The sequence below is a fragment of the Phoenix dactylifera genome, chromosome 3 (assembly GCF_051530095.1).
Source record: "Phoenix dactylifera cultivar Ajwa chromosome 3, Ajwa_hap1_PhDact_Kaust_v1.1, whole genome shotgun sequence".
In the NCBI taxonomy this organism is placed as follows: Eukaryota; Viridiplantae; Streptophyta; class Magnoliopsida; order Arecales; family Arecaceae; genus Phoenix; species Phoenix dactylifera.
This window is the reverse complement of record NC_143192.1, coordinates 1,802,608-1,817,319: the sequence shown is the minus strand read 5'-3', so window position 1 is coordinate 1,817,319 and position 14,712 is coordinate 1,802,608. Positions and strand designations below refer to the sequence as shown.

The following is a 14,712-nucleotide window of genomic DNA, read 5'->3' as shown; positions in this document are numbered from 1 at the left end:
CTTTTTTTTTTCTAATGAGGGAGAGAAAAAAGAAAGGAAGCCAACACATTATAATCGTGTAGGCTTGAATAATTTGAAATACACTAACCAAGACTTGAACCAAGAATCTCTAGTTGCTAAGGCGTGCAACCCCCAGGGAAAGTCTTTGTTTAGAAGATTTTGTTGCCAATCACCCTCTGAGACAAGGGAAACTCCCAAGTAGTACAACATTAGTAAGTGAGAACAGGAAATTAGATCAAAAGTATGTGTACCCAAACCAACTTTGTTAATGCTTGCTCATTCTTTCTTTGCATGATGCAATCAAAGGGCAAATACCCAATATAAATTAATTTATATGCCAATCAATATATTATTAGTTTATTTATTTATTTATTTTTTAACATACATATGATCTTGTGCTGATAAAATGTTATGAGTTTTCTTCTAGAGAAAAAAATCAGAGAAGGGGATTTGAGCCCTTAGCTCATTGACCCTTCTGTTAAGACTGCGCAGCGTTTCAATATGAGGCTCATCTTCCTCCACAGCAATTATTTTGGCAAACTCACCCTCACCAAGGTAGTCTACCACCCTGTTAGCAGCTTCCAGTCCAGTCACATATGCTTTCTCCTGCCAAAGACAATAAATGACATGTCTTTCATGTGTTGTTGGTATAAAGATGAAGCATCTACTCATATCAAATTTTCATTTCCTCACCTGTGACCAGGACCCATGTCGAGTGACTATCCAATCGCCGGCCATAAACAAATTTGGAAAGGTAGTTGAACCCCGCAACATGTACTTATAAGAACCTGCGAACTCACAATCGATGAGCAGATTTGAGTTTACATGGATATCCTCTATAATCTAGCTAGAATTCTCTCTATTTTAGTTGATCATATTGGCTTCTATAGCAGCAAGCAATAAACATAAGTGTTTTTTGTAGTCTTGCTACTGGTTATCGGCCATCAGTTAGAGAACAGCAGTGAGGAAGATCATCTAGAGCAGAAGTGATGAGATACTTTGAGGTGCGAGATGTCGAAGCAGAAGTGATGAGATACTTTGAGGTGCGAGATGTCGACATCTCGCACCCAGGAATGTTTTATTAGTTCCCTTATTTTATCAGAGGATCTGTTTTCTTCTGGGATTTTCTGTTGTACAGGCTGGGCTTAGTCCCTGGTTGGATGTTGCTTGATGGGGGTGCTCTTTACAAATGGGATATGGGTTTCTGGGGCTCTTCACCACCATCTGCTTGGTCCAGAAGACTGAGGCAGTGCAGAAGGCCTACTGGTGTACCTTTGGCTAGTTTGTCTGATCTATGCAATCAAAAGAACAAGAGAGAGAGAGAGAGAGAGGTAGATGGGCAAGGCAAAGACTGTTAACTATAGCTAGTGTTACTCAGGTAATGTGGATTTCATCTCATGACATCCCAGCCACATAATTCAATCCTGATTGAGTTATAGACCTAAACTCGACCTGAATACCAGTGACTCTCATGCAGTCATGAACAAGTCCTCAAATCCAAGATTCCCTTTTCAGCTTTCATAGTTGGTTCTTAGATTTTTCCACACTAGACCAATTCCAAAAGTTTTTCCTTGTGTTGCCTATATCTTGTTCCCAACTTTAGAACAATACTCAGACTTCTTGTTCTCGAAATAAATGTTGTAAGAGTAGCAATATTTGAAAAATTAGTGCATTACAGAAAGCTATAAGAAGGGTGGTTTGTCAGTATGATCATGTAAAATGTACACAAGAGACAAGCTTGCCAGCTTGATGAGAAAGATGTTTGGACTTACAATCCTCGTAAGAATAAACTTACATAAGCATGAGATGTCAATGGTATTATAGATCATGCGATTCTCAAATGTACTAATTGGTTATCTAGCCATAAAATTTGTCCCTAGCTATGTGGCTACAGTTTATGAGCTAAGGCTATTGTTGCTATATTATCTGGTGCAAGTTTCACTTACCAAACAACAGAAACTGCAAAACATTCATCATAAGTTAACTAGAGTTTAGCTATAATAATATTACCTGGAGAAAAATGAGTTGCAGATTTGGGGAATCTGACAACAATATGCTGCAGTACTATGGCTTCTTGAAATTCTTTTACGCATATCGAAAGGTATGATACTACTTTTGCAACAATCTGCTCATCACTTAGAAGCAAAACCCGAGTGGCATTGTACTGCAGTGAAGGAAACATACACATGCAAGATGTCAAAAAATTAATGCATTTTTATTTCTATTTTTACAAATAAACCGTAAGTGAATTATTGCTGGCAGTCAAAGATTATCAGTTTCAACGGGATTGGAACTCACAAACTCAGCCTCCAACACCGTTGCTGGTTCTTCTTTATATTCATCATAAATTTTGTTCAAGACAAAGAAAGTGCATCCAGTTGAATCCTCAAAACCAAAGCAAACATTTGCTTCCTTCGGAATGTCAACCTAATAGTATTTGGAGTCAGTACTATGGTTTTACTTGAAAAATGCCTTCTGCCTAGGAGAAGAAGCATCATATTTTGCAAACCTTCCTATCAAACCATAGTTTAACAGAGAGTACATCAATTGTATCCAAGCTAAGAACATTCAGAAACTCCTGCCGTGATTGTAGCGCAGAACTACAGGGAAACCACTGATCAGAGATCTGAAATTATCATATATCACATATTATAAAGAGAGGTTCCATTACAATGGCACATGAACAGAAATTGTTATTGGCTTATTGCAGGCTTTACAAGAACAGGACATTGGGAATTCAGAGGATAGTTTACCTTGTAATACTAGGTGGTAATCTAACTGAAACACAACCAGGGATCACATAAAAAAAAAAAGTTAAGATTGAAGCAATTGACACTTTCTGGAAGATGATATGAACTAAGTGGTACCTGCTGATTACAGTGGACTGAAGAGTAGAAACTCCTACAGCAAGGATAAATGCATCGGCCTCATAAATCTCCCTCCCACATACAACTCCTGAAATACATCCAGTATCCTCATTTACCATAAAATCTGTCACCATTTTGTTGCCACGAAATTTTAAGCCTTTTACTTTCATTGACTCCAGCCATGGCAAAAAAAAAATTTCCTCAACTGTCCCGCGACACCAAGTAACATCAAAGTTTTGCTGTACAAGGACAAAGAAGATAGAAGTCTCTCAAGACCTTAGAAAGGTGATAAAAGCATGGAAAAGAATATCCAGCATACCAATTGTCAGCATAAAATGTACTACTGCAAGAAGATCTGAAAATATCATCACACTCTTCCCATTTTATTTAGAGTCTAGATATAAATATCATTGTCAATACTGCTAAGGAAGTGAATAAATCTAACCTGATGGGACAGTATGTAATAGTATAGCATTCCCAAGGTTGCAGCGGCACTACATTGTTCTGCAGGAGCAAATAGGCCAACCTGAAGTAGGGGTTCAAAAGCCTTTTGGTAGAGATTCGCTGAGCAACCATATTGTTTGAAAAGTTCCCTTGCAGTCACTACCATGGAAATTTTCCTGGTTAGTCTGAAGAATTTGTCAACTTCTGAGCTTTTCTTTAGCTATAACCTATATGCTCACAATTAGCTGCCACAAATGTAACTTCTTTATTCCACAGGTGATCCAGATATTCACTCACTTGAATCATATTTTCTCCAGGCAGCGTCAGTGTTGTCAAAGTCAATGACTGCATGCCATTAATGCATATTAGATGGCAAAAAGTTCAGGAGAAACTGTTATTAACTATAATAGCAAACTACAGAACTATTGTGCTTTAATAGGGGTTGGCCCTTAAGTAACAAAACAAAGCCTTGAATCCATACCTGCAAGCATAAGAGGAACTGATGTCAACCGATCCACCAAAGGAAGCTGAAAAAACTGTCCCAAAAGAATAAAGGCCTTATATAACCAAGAGGAAATATAGATACAGAAAGAACTCCAGCCTGGTTCTCAACAATGTTAGCAGAAAAGATGAAGGTATTGTATAACATACTTGGGGGTATACGAGGGCTCCAAAAGGAGTTGGTAAGCGGGGCATATCTTGAAATATAGGAAATTCAGCCTGCATGATGGTGTTAGAGAGCCAGTTTTTGTACAGTAAAAGGATATAGTAATAACACCAAAAAGGAAGAAAAGAAAGACAGAAAGGAATTATGGAAGCCAAAACCACTATTTTTATTTTCTGCAAAAATGAGTCACTTTTTTGTTTGGACAAAAGTAGTCCATTTTGAACTTTATTAAACTACAATGCCCCTGCCTCAACAATTATAATAATATATTTGCACGTGTATTTATGAGTATTTTGTGTGCATCCATTACAAACAAGGCTTGAAGTACCGGTTCTAGTATATGTACTGGTACCATACCGGCAAGTTGCCAGTATGGTATAGTGCCATATCCATATTGGTATGCAGTATTATCTTCATGCTGACATAGCACTAGTAAGATGATGTATCATGTGTCAGTAAAAACCAACGAGGAACAACCGGTATCAACTGGTCTGTACATGTACTTAAATCCTCAATCATGAATATCTTTGCATCAACTAATGCATGCATTGATTTGAGGTTCGGACCGAACAATCAAGTAAAGTTCAAAGAATGGAACAATTCAGGAAAATAAAGAAATAAAAATCAACAAATATAAATGATCCTTTGTTAAAATGAAAATAAAATGGATTTTCTCTGCAAAATTTTGAAGAAAGAGACACATTCACTTGCACGGAGTATATACAAATAAACAATACCTCCATGCCTTCTGGGGAGTAATATGCTGATCTGGTCCACTTGGTGAATGGCTGGATGCCAAGCTCATCAGCTAAAGAAAATATATTTCGAAAAGGATACCAAAATCCTGCAGATGTGCAAAAAGGTTTAAAAATCAATTAAGAACGAAAAATTAAAGGAAAAAAAAGAAACTCCATTCTTTACACTAGAAGAAAAATTGAAATCTTTAAAAATGCAAAACACATACATGCAAATGTCGTCTTTTCTGAAATGATTGGGCAACCACTCATTTCCAGCATTATCTGCCACAGATGCAACTCAACAATGTTGTCTTTGCAAAATTAGTTTGATATGCACCATCCCCTTCATCATCTTGTTCAAAGCCCTTTCTTTAAGCATCATTTGCATACAGGTGTCCAACAATATTTACAAGAACACCACCTAGCTTTGATTTATAAGGAAGATTAATATGCTATAATAGCTGTAAGAGGGAAAATAGGAATGGACTGCTTTTAGCTTGTAGATGTGCCTTTACCAGACTTAGCATGTAGCCATAAAATGGTTTGACATAAAGTTACATATTGAGAATCCACGGATTCCCTTCCCTATATTGTAGATTGCAGTCCCAAGAAGAAGATCGATATTTGGCAGAGTCAGGAAAACAAGTCTTGACTATTTTTCTTCTTTCTCTAGGAAATAGGAGCATTTTTTTTCAGGTCCATTGAGAAATGAAAAGCAAAGAAGGAAAGAGCAAAACGAAATATATACAAGGAATCCTCTTAGTCTTTATTCTCAGAATAATGAAATTCCTCCTAGAAACCAAGATTGCTTAGTCTTGAATCTTCTTTGTAACTCCATCAACTCCTCTTTTAATTTTCTCAAAACCTTTTCTATTTTACTCTTTCCAGTCTTACACCACATTAATTGCAGAAAAGTATCAGAAGTTAAGAGCCTTCTTTGCTATTCAAATTTTAAGGTTGGCTTAATGTTTAGGATTGAAATGATGCTTTTTTCTTTTTCAAATAAAAGGACAAAAAACTGATTAATGCAACACCAGATTTTGTTTTCGTGAGATCTATGCAGGGGCGGCCCAAGCCTTAGGCGATCGAGGCGGTCGCCTAAGGCCTCGGCCGAAAGGAAGGCCTCCGGAGTCTCCTACGAGCCAACATGGCTGCCTACGAACCGAGTCGTAGTCGGAACTCGGAAGCCTACGAGCTACTCCAGCATGGCAGCACAGCTACCTGCTGCCTACAAGGCTACAATCCAGACATCTTAGCCCGTCCTCTGTCCTCCTGCCGGCTGCCGTCCATAGCCCATAGGACCACCATAGCCCATCTTTTCCATCCGCCGTAGTCACCAGAATCCCAGTCTTCCCAGATAACCAGAGTCCAGGGCCCTCTAAAGTTCTAAACTCTTCTTCTTCAATCTTCGGTTCTTCCTTCCTGTTCCTGCTACCTGGTTCCTCGGTTCACAGTTTACTTCCTCCTCCTCCATCCTCCTTAGTTCTTCACTTCTTCCGTCCTTCGCCCGTTCGCTGTCCTCTCCAGCCTCTAGGTGGCAGGTGCTCTTCAGATATTTCCCTGTAAAGACTTCAGTACATGCTTTCCTCATTGTGCTCCAGTAACCCAAGTTCCTTGATTAACTTGTTTCATGTTTATGAAGTTCAAGGTTTTTTGTTTTTTTTTTGTTTGATTTTCATATGCATGTACTGGTGGTATCAGAATGCCTGTTGGACTTTTTTGGAGCTTGTTATCTGTTAAGTTGTTGTCCCCGTTTAGTAGTTTTGATGGCACGCCATCTTGACTGTGAGGATTTGGAACTTGTTATCTATTAAGCTGTTATCCCCATTCAGTAGTTTTGATGGCACGCCATCTGTTTGACAGTTTGACTGTGAGGATTTGGAGCTTGTTATCTGTTAAGCTGTTATCCCCGTTTAGTAGTTTTGATGGCACGCCATCTGTTTGACAGTTTGACTGTGAGGATTTGGAGCTTGTATGAACATGTGAATGTGATGTTATCCTCGCTGTTCTTTATGAACCAAAAAATAGAATGCTAGCTTTGGAGAAAGTAGAGAGCTTCATAGGTTATGATGTTGGTTTTTCGTCATAATATAAATTGCTACTGCCACTCAGGCAATGCTAATGCAGATCCAACAAGAAGGTCCTTGCTGATTGAGAAGCTAGCTAAAGCTCCCAAAGTTCCTAATTACTCTAGATTTCACTTAGAAAGTAGGACCTTAATCTTCATCCACACATTAGCAGCTTCAGCCATTATTTGACACTATGATTATTGTCATATATTCAATAGGTTCTACAATTGCAGTTGAAACAATTCTTCTAGGTTATAACAAAATAAATGTTCCAGTTTTGGTTTGTAGATCTGACTTGCTTATCTTGTTTAGGTTTCTTTAAGGCCCAGTACTTTGTCATCTAAATTTGGATTGTGGTGCACTGTTATTTATTAACTTCTAGTTATGAAAGCCTGCTATCATTTAATGACTTCACATTTTGTTAATGAATCCTCCCATTTGTTAAGGTTCAAATATCATCAATATTGTAAGATTCTTCTGTTGCACTTACAATTTGTTAAAGATTCTTCAAATATCATCAATATTGTAAGGTTCAAACAATCTGTTAATTTCTTCTAGAGTGCTAGTCTGCTCTTTCTTTTAAAGAATGTTATCCTTTCTATGTTACAGTTATAACGGGTTGTAAATGTGCTTGTAACTCGTATTGCCAAATTTTGTAGAATTAAGTGTAGCTGGTAAAATTAAGTTTGGTTAGTAATTTTGCATCTCAAAAAGCTTGACGAATTATTTTTAAATAAAATTTTAAAGTATTTTACACTTATTAAATTTTTTTATCATTTTTATTTAATAAAAAGCCTCTCTTAGTGAGTTTGCCTTAGGCCTCTAATTGCATTGGGCCGCCCTTGGATCTATGCCCCTTGCATGTTTCCAGACTGTGAAGACTTTCATCAAAATGTGTAAAATCATCATCTCAGGGAGAGAAAATATGTGACAGGAAAACAAATAGGGAATCGGCATTCCTAACGACTCTCTCGATTGGATCTCAAATATCGTGATGTTTTCAAGCACATGGAAGTTTGAGAAATGAGAAAAGTAACTGAGGCTTTAAAGCTAGAAGGATATGCATTGAACGGCAGGTACAACTCAAGTCCAACAAATTTGAGGCAACAAGAAAAATATTATTCATGTCCAAAGAGCTTGAATTCAACTTGTGGAGAGGACTCAATCTTATTGAGGCTTTTAGTCTCATTATCAGACAGGAAGTATTCAAGCTATTCTTACTCTTGCTAATATACATCAGTAGCCAATTCGTCAGATAGGTGTAAAAGATGTATTTGCATGGTTATCTTTTAGAGCCACTTTTCATGGAGCAAATGCCGGGATTTCTAGACTCACCTAGGCTCATATGTCTGCAACATTAAGCAGGGTTTTCATATGGGCTTAAACAGACCCACACACATAATTTGACTGTTTCAGCTCCTTCTCTTGTGGTGAGGCTTTTTCTGAAACACCACCTATAGCTTACCTTTAAAATTTTGATTGTCCTTGGGTATGCTAAATAAATTATTCTACCACCTTCTGTGGACAAAATTATCTAACAGGAGATAATCTGGACTTTCTCAATTCATTTATTTCTCACCAGGGTGAAGTATTTGCCATGGAAGATGGGCCACTTCATTATTTTCTTGGAATCCAAGTGCATTGATCTCTAATGTTGTTCCTAACACAAGTTAAATATAGTTGTGATCTTGCTCTTGCACAGTTGGACTCTTGTAATCTTATCTCCATAGTCATGGGGACTAAGTTTGCAGCCCTTCCACCAGATTCTACCACTTATTTTCGCAGTACCCTGTGATCTTCAGTACTTAATCATGAATTGTATTTTTTTTGAAAAAAAGAACACCATGACTAGACCTGACTTCTGTTCAGTGAATAATGCTTGTCAGCCCATAGTGTCCCCCGCAATAGTATACTATCAACAAGTGTACAGAATTTTGTCATATGTACTTCGGACACTCACTTATGCCCTTCATATTATGGCCAATAATACATTGGATCTCTATGCATCTTAGATGCTGACTGGGCTTGCTATCCATTTGCACAATGCTCCGCCATAGGAATGTGTAGCTTCTTAGAAGTGAATTGCATCTCTTGGAGAGAAAAGAAGCCTTGGTCTTGTTGAGAATCGTAGCTTCTTTGCCATGTCATCATATAAGTCCAACCGGGATTGGGACTGGAACTTGTCTGGTTCCTACTTTACAAAGAATACATGCTAGAGACCTCTAGTATATATAATGGGAATTGGGCATCCTTTTAGATACAGTCAAACACTGCAAGAGGGGTGTTTGGCTGTGAGCAGAGAGAAAGAAGATAGAAAGATGGGTAGAAGAGAAATAGAAGAAGATAGAGAAAAAGAGATTGATAAGGAAAAGAGTTATTTTCTTGGTGGTTTATCTAGGCTCTTGACGTCTCAACAACCTCTCAGTGACGTGCTTCTTCTATGAAAGATTTCTTGGCAAATTCTTCTCTTGTATCGGTCTTTCTTGTATTATTTTCTCTAGACTATTTCTCCCTATGAGCTTTTATAAGAATCCATTTACTCAATTTAATATGGTGGATCTCTTGTTCCCCCAGCGGACATAGCTAAGATTATGGATGAACCACGTTAAATCTTGGTGCGTTGTGCTAAATTTGTTCTCTATTATTTTTCTATTATTTTATTCAGCTATTCCTAAGGCTGTAACAATTGATATCAATGCTTGAAGTTGAAGTGGAGACAAATAGTAGATTGTTCGAGATGGCAAACAGATCAACTAATTTGAAATTGCAAGATTTAAAGGCACCAACTTTGCATTGTGGAAATTAAAGATGCAAGCCATATTAATGAAGATGGGAGTGATGTCTTGCTTGAAGGCAAAGAGATGAAGCCTGCTACAATGATGGATAAAGAGTTCGCCAAAAAAAGACCATGACGATGGTTGATCATTACCTAGCACTTGTTTAGCCTATCTTGTTTAATGTATCCTCGTAGACCGCTGATAAAGGATTATGGGACAAGATGAGGAGCATGTATGAGCGAAAGTCTAACTCGAATAAGACTTTTCTTCGAAAGCAGTTGTACACCTTAAGGATGCAAGAGTGATCTTTATTACAAAAGATTTTCGGCAGTTGAGGTCGTGATGAAAGAGTTGGAGAAAGTTGTGATATTGCTCAGTTTGATGCCTAATTTTTGGATGATCTGCTCAGAACTTCAATGGTGTGGCAACTCTCAGCATGGATTTAGTGGTGTCAATATTATTCACTAAGGAGACTCGAAGCAAAAGTATCCAAGTGGGTTCTTCAAGTAATGCTTTGGTAGAGGGAGAAAGATCACTAGAAAAGGGATTTGGCGTTGCATTGTCAAGATCCAAGTCTAGAGATAAAAGCAAGGTGCAATGCTATCACTGTAAGGAGTACGGCTACATTAGGGAATTGTGCTCGCAACATACATAAAAGTAGAAGAACAATGATGGTTCTTGAGAACCAGTGCTGGTATATAGACCTATTGATAATGCGTGAATTTTGAATTCAAGTAGTTCTTACCATGTTTGCTCCAAGGAGGATTGGTTCAATTCCGTTGAAACAAAGAAAAGTACTATTCAGTTGGGCCATGGTTCAACTAGTGAGATCGACGGTGTTGGTACAATAAAGATCCAAGTATTTGGAGCAATGCATACTCTAAGCGAGGTACGGAACATTTCCAAGATACAGAGGAATCTATTTTTGCTTACTAGACACCAGAGATTGAGTACTCGGCGCAAGGTGGAATTATGAAGGTGACACGTGGCATCATGGTGCTGAAGGGAAAGAAGTGAGGTAAAATATACCGGTTGATTAGATACATGGTTGTAGGTGAAGTTCTGATCATGCATACAGCAAGGTGAAGATGTGATGCTCAGGACAGTTATAGATAGGCAGCCATCGAGGGTCATTTTTGCCATGGTGATGCATGCGATTTCCCTAGGAGTTTCTGATAGAGAGCTACAGATGACGGGACAACTGGATTCAAGTAGGGCTTGGGTTCATGGGAAGCTAGAGTGAGCTAGTTACCCAAGAGAAAAGGGATGTTGTTTGAGAGATGGTGGATGGAGATTTTTGGTTATCGTCTTGACTAGCATGGCAATTGAAGCCAAGCTAGAGACCTTTAGTATATAATGTGGGACTTGGGCATCCTTTAGGTCTAGCAAAACACTGCATGAGGGGTGGTTGGCGGTGAGTGGAGAGAAAGAGAGAGAAAAAAAGGAAGAGAGAGAAAAAGAGAAATAAGGAAAAAAATTATTTTCTTGGTGGTTTATTTCAGGTCTCGACATCTGGCAGCCTCTCAATGGTGTGCTTCTTCCATAAAGCTTCCTCAGCAAGATTTGTTGGCTTTTGTAAGAAGCCTTATACTCTATAGCGGATCTCTTGCTTCCTCGGTGAACGTAGCCAGGATTTTGGGTGAACGACATTAAATCTTAGTGTGTCATTCCAATTTTATTCTTTAATTTTTCTATTATGGTGTTCAGTTGTTCCTGGGATTGTAACTAGTCTAGCATTGAGGCTAAATATTGAGCCATAAGTTCCACTACCACTAAATTAAATTGGCTTTTGTTCATGAAAAGTGGTGCTTGGCTTGCTTATGACATGATTCATTGCCTCTCACCGTCAACATTTTGAATCTTCAAAGAACCTATGTCTCGAGAAGCATTATATTTGGTTGCAAACGAAAAATGGGAATCAATCAGAAGATCTTGAAGATCCTACAAAAATCATGAAAATCAATCAACAATAGGCCCTATTAGGAAAGATAGTTCAATTAAAAATGTTTTGCAAGATTTCAACTATATTAAGATAATAGTGTTGACAAGGATTCATAGATCCAGTTAATGACCATGATTGTATCTCTATAAATTTTTTATATATTTTTAAATTCTTGTAATCATTTTGATACTTTTCTTGTCAATCGCCAAAGAAAATTTACAAATACTCAAGAAACACCATCACTCTCATATTCCTCAAATATTTTACATTCAGTCAATAGCTCGCCTTCTACATTTTATAAAAAAGCCTAAATTTTGTTGGCTCATGATTTGATCCATAAATTCAGATCAAAGTAATTGACAAGGTTTTTTAGTCAAGATTATGGTCAAGGCCAATTATCTTGACCATGTGACTTTAACAATACAGACCTAAAAAGAGGTTGTGAAGAAAACTCGATTCTAGATAATCAAATTTATGGTTCTTAGAATTCTTCCATTGGAAGCATGAAAGGTAAACCTCGTCTCTTTAGGCAAGTTGTGTTGATTATGTCATCCAAAGGAGTTCTCGAACTACATAAATAACTCAATAAAACTAAGTCAATTATTGAAATTCTTGGAAGATATATGCTTGTTGATGATGAATGATTTTAAGAGGATTACAATGATATTCTAGCACGTATAGCAATTGTAATTGGAAGAAAAAGATAGCATGCATCATCGTTCTTACTTCTTTGGCTTAAATCCTAGAGCAGCCTCTCTTTCAACTTTTTTGATGACATGTATTGTCCCTTCAAGACATCAGGTGGATTCACATGGATATCATGTTAGGTACTCGAAAAGAATTCCTAAAAAATAGCTTTTTTAGACATGTTCATCCATGGAATGATGCAAATAGCCAACTTCCCTCATCTGTGGTAGTTATGCAGTGTAGCATTTGTTGCCTACCTTGATATCACACTTTCCATATCAGTAGCACAAAGAGGCAGCTTTCTCTCCTCCAACATAGTTGCAAACTTTTGTTGTTAATGACTACCATGTTCTCTGCTGGTAAAATTTTCACATGCACATTTGCTCAGAATTCTTTTCTAGGGCATCAGGGTAGATTTCAGCATGTATCCCCAACAATGTCACAGGCTAGAACATGTCGTGCCTAGAGACCATCACTACCTTTGTTGAAAAACCAAACCACACATTTCATGTTCTTTTCTTGATGTTTGGATATTGGAAACGGAAAAGAAACCAAAAAATAAAAAGCCAACCCTATTTTTCCAGAAGAATCCCTGATATTACCTTTAGTTGTCCAAAGGATTTTGGTGCAATTCAAGAGGTAAGCTTTTCTGGATTTTTGTAACAAAAAAATGGAAAACCTTTTCTGAAAAGAAAACTACTTTCGAAGACCATTTTCCTTGCAAAAAAGGAAACTTTCTTTCCACTCGTTTCATTAACTATATCCTGCATGCCTAATAGAACAAGTACTTCTAATATCATGGTCCTACCTGGTAAATTGCAGTGATAAGTAAGGAAATCGATTATGGAATGGTGACCTCCCTTATGTAGAACACCTGATTAAATTTCTACAACAGCAGCTTCGCATATCCTCACAAATTTAAAAGATAAAAGAACGATGTTTGCTGCTAGTACGACCTCAGTCAGGGGACCAGGAGAAAGGGTGACAAGAGGATTTTCCTTCGGTGTGAAGAAAGCTAGAATACTATGACTCCCCTAACTAGCAACCTTAAGAAATAAAACTTTTAAAGTTTTTCTTTAATCAATTTGAAATTCAAAAAAATGTGTTTTTGTTTGCAAAAAAAGTGAGCAGATGCCAAATTTTTGCTTAATTCCCTAGATCAAATATTATAATATCAAAAAATTTGAATTAAAAAATCAACAAAATAAGGAAGCAAATAAAAAGATGCAACAAAAAGTCCACCAAATTGATACAAGGAATACCTAATTTCAACTTAATTCCTAACATCGGATCTCATGTAATCGATAAGTTTAAAATTCTCCGAAGAAAATCAACAAGCATAAATATTCATATGGATAATTATTAAAAGAAAACACCAGAGCAACATCCAGCTTACCTCTCACTCCAACTTCCTCAGCGGGGCCGCTCCCAGCTTCGAGAAGGGTAACATCAAACCCCTGAAGCCAAGTTATCATCGTAAAAACCACCAAGAAGACTAGAAAACTTAATGAAAGGATCCTCTTGATTTAGTTTTCCAAATTGGATTAACAAAAGCCAGTGCCCAGAGAGAGAGAGAGAGAGAGAGGACCTGCTTGGAGAGGTGGTGAGCGGAAGCGAGGCCGGCCCAGCCGGCGCCGACGACGACCACCTTCTTCCGGTTGGGCTTGGGACCGGAGGAGGCTCCGGCCCGGCAACGGTAGCCATCCCGGATGAGGAGAGGCGGGAAGCGTGCGCCGACGACCCCGGAGACGGCAGCACTCGTAGTAGCCCACATTGCGCCAACGGCTACCCCCAAATCTCCTCCGCTACCTTCTCAACTTGAATAATAAATTACTATTTGTAGTTGTGGTGGAGGGAGGAGCATGGTCATCATGTTGTGCTTTTTTTGGTTGACTCACACAAGTTGTCATCTTTTTATGCATCTTCATGTGTAATGTGATGGTCCAATTTTTGAATGAGGATATTGTAATTAATTGTCTAAATATAATCTAATAAAAATTAAGGTATGTACATATAATGCCTATTAGGGCAAGGGAAATGGCCATCAAAATTGGATCGGACCAACTTAAATTTAGTTCTATCTAATGTTTTGACCGAATTTGATTTTAAATGCTCGAACTTGCTGCTAAATCTGATTTGGTTGGGCTCAACTTGGTGGATTTTCAATAAACTGGATAATCTTTTCAAGTAAACGAGTTAATCCAATAAAATGCATTGCTGAGTTGCGATATTATCATGATATATAAAATATAATCAATATAGTTGTAATTAATTTAAATTATTAAAATTTTCTTGACTTTGATCTAGCTGGTTAACCTGCAGTTGGACCAGTGTGCAGTCACTTAGGCCCTTCGCTGAGTCCATGTCGATTTGGTTCGGATAATTATGGTAGGGAGCGTCAATTGATCAAATTAGCCAAGTTGGTGGTAATAAATTGATCTAAGTTGGTTGTTAATTGATCAAAGCAGTCCACTAAGACTCTTATTTGATATGCTGGTTAATACACAACCGTCTGACTTCCA

At 37.8% G+C, this 14,712-nt stretch overlaps 1 protein-coding gene across 2 annotated transcripts; it reads right to left on the bottom strand.

The window, feature by feature from the left end:
- Window positions 1–230: 230 nt before the first annotated feature.
- LOC103708679 (uncharacterized) lies at window positions 231–14,037 on the bottom strand. 2 transcript variants are annotated; one of them, XM_008793724.4, is made up of 13 exons: window positions 13,779–14,037; window positions 13,587–13,647; window positions 4,716–4,822; window positions 3,963–4,031; window positions 3,793–3,847; window positions 3,609–3,656; window positions 3,313–3,470; window positions 2,868–3,106; window positions 2,510–2,600; window positions 2,299–2,427; window positions 2,011–2,164; window positions 694–788; window positions 231–606 (listed from the first exon to the last, which is right to left on the bottom strand). In XM_008793724.4, the coding sequence occupies exons 1-13, from the start codon at window positions 13,962–13,964 to the stop codon at window positions 424–426; spliced, it is 1,575 nt and encodes a 524-aa protein (XP_008791946.3). In that variant the 5' UTR covers window positions 13,965–14,037; the 3' UTR covers window positions 231–423. The 2 variants fall into 2 exon arrangements, with proteins under 2 accessions (XP_008791946.3, XP_088573524.2); XM_088717398.2 differs by having other exon boundaries at window positions 2,543–2,600.
- Window positions 14,038–14,712: the final 675 nt, after the last annotated feature.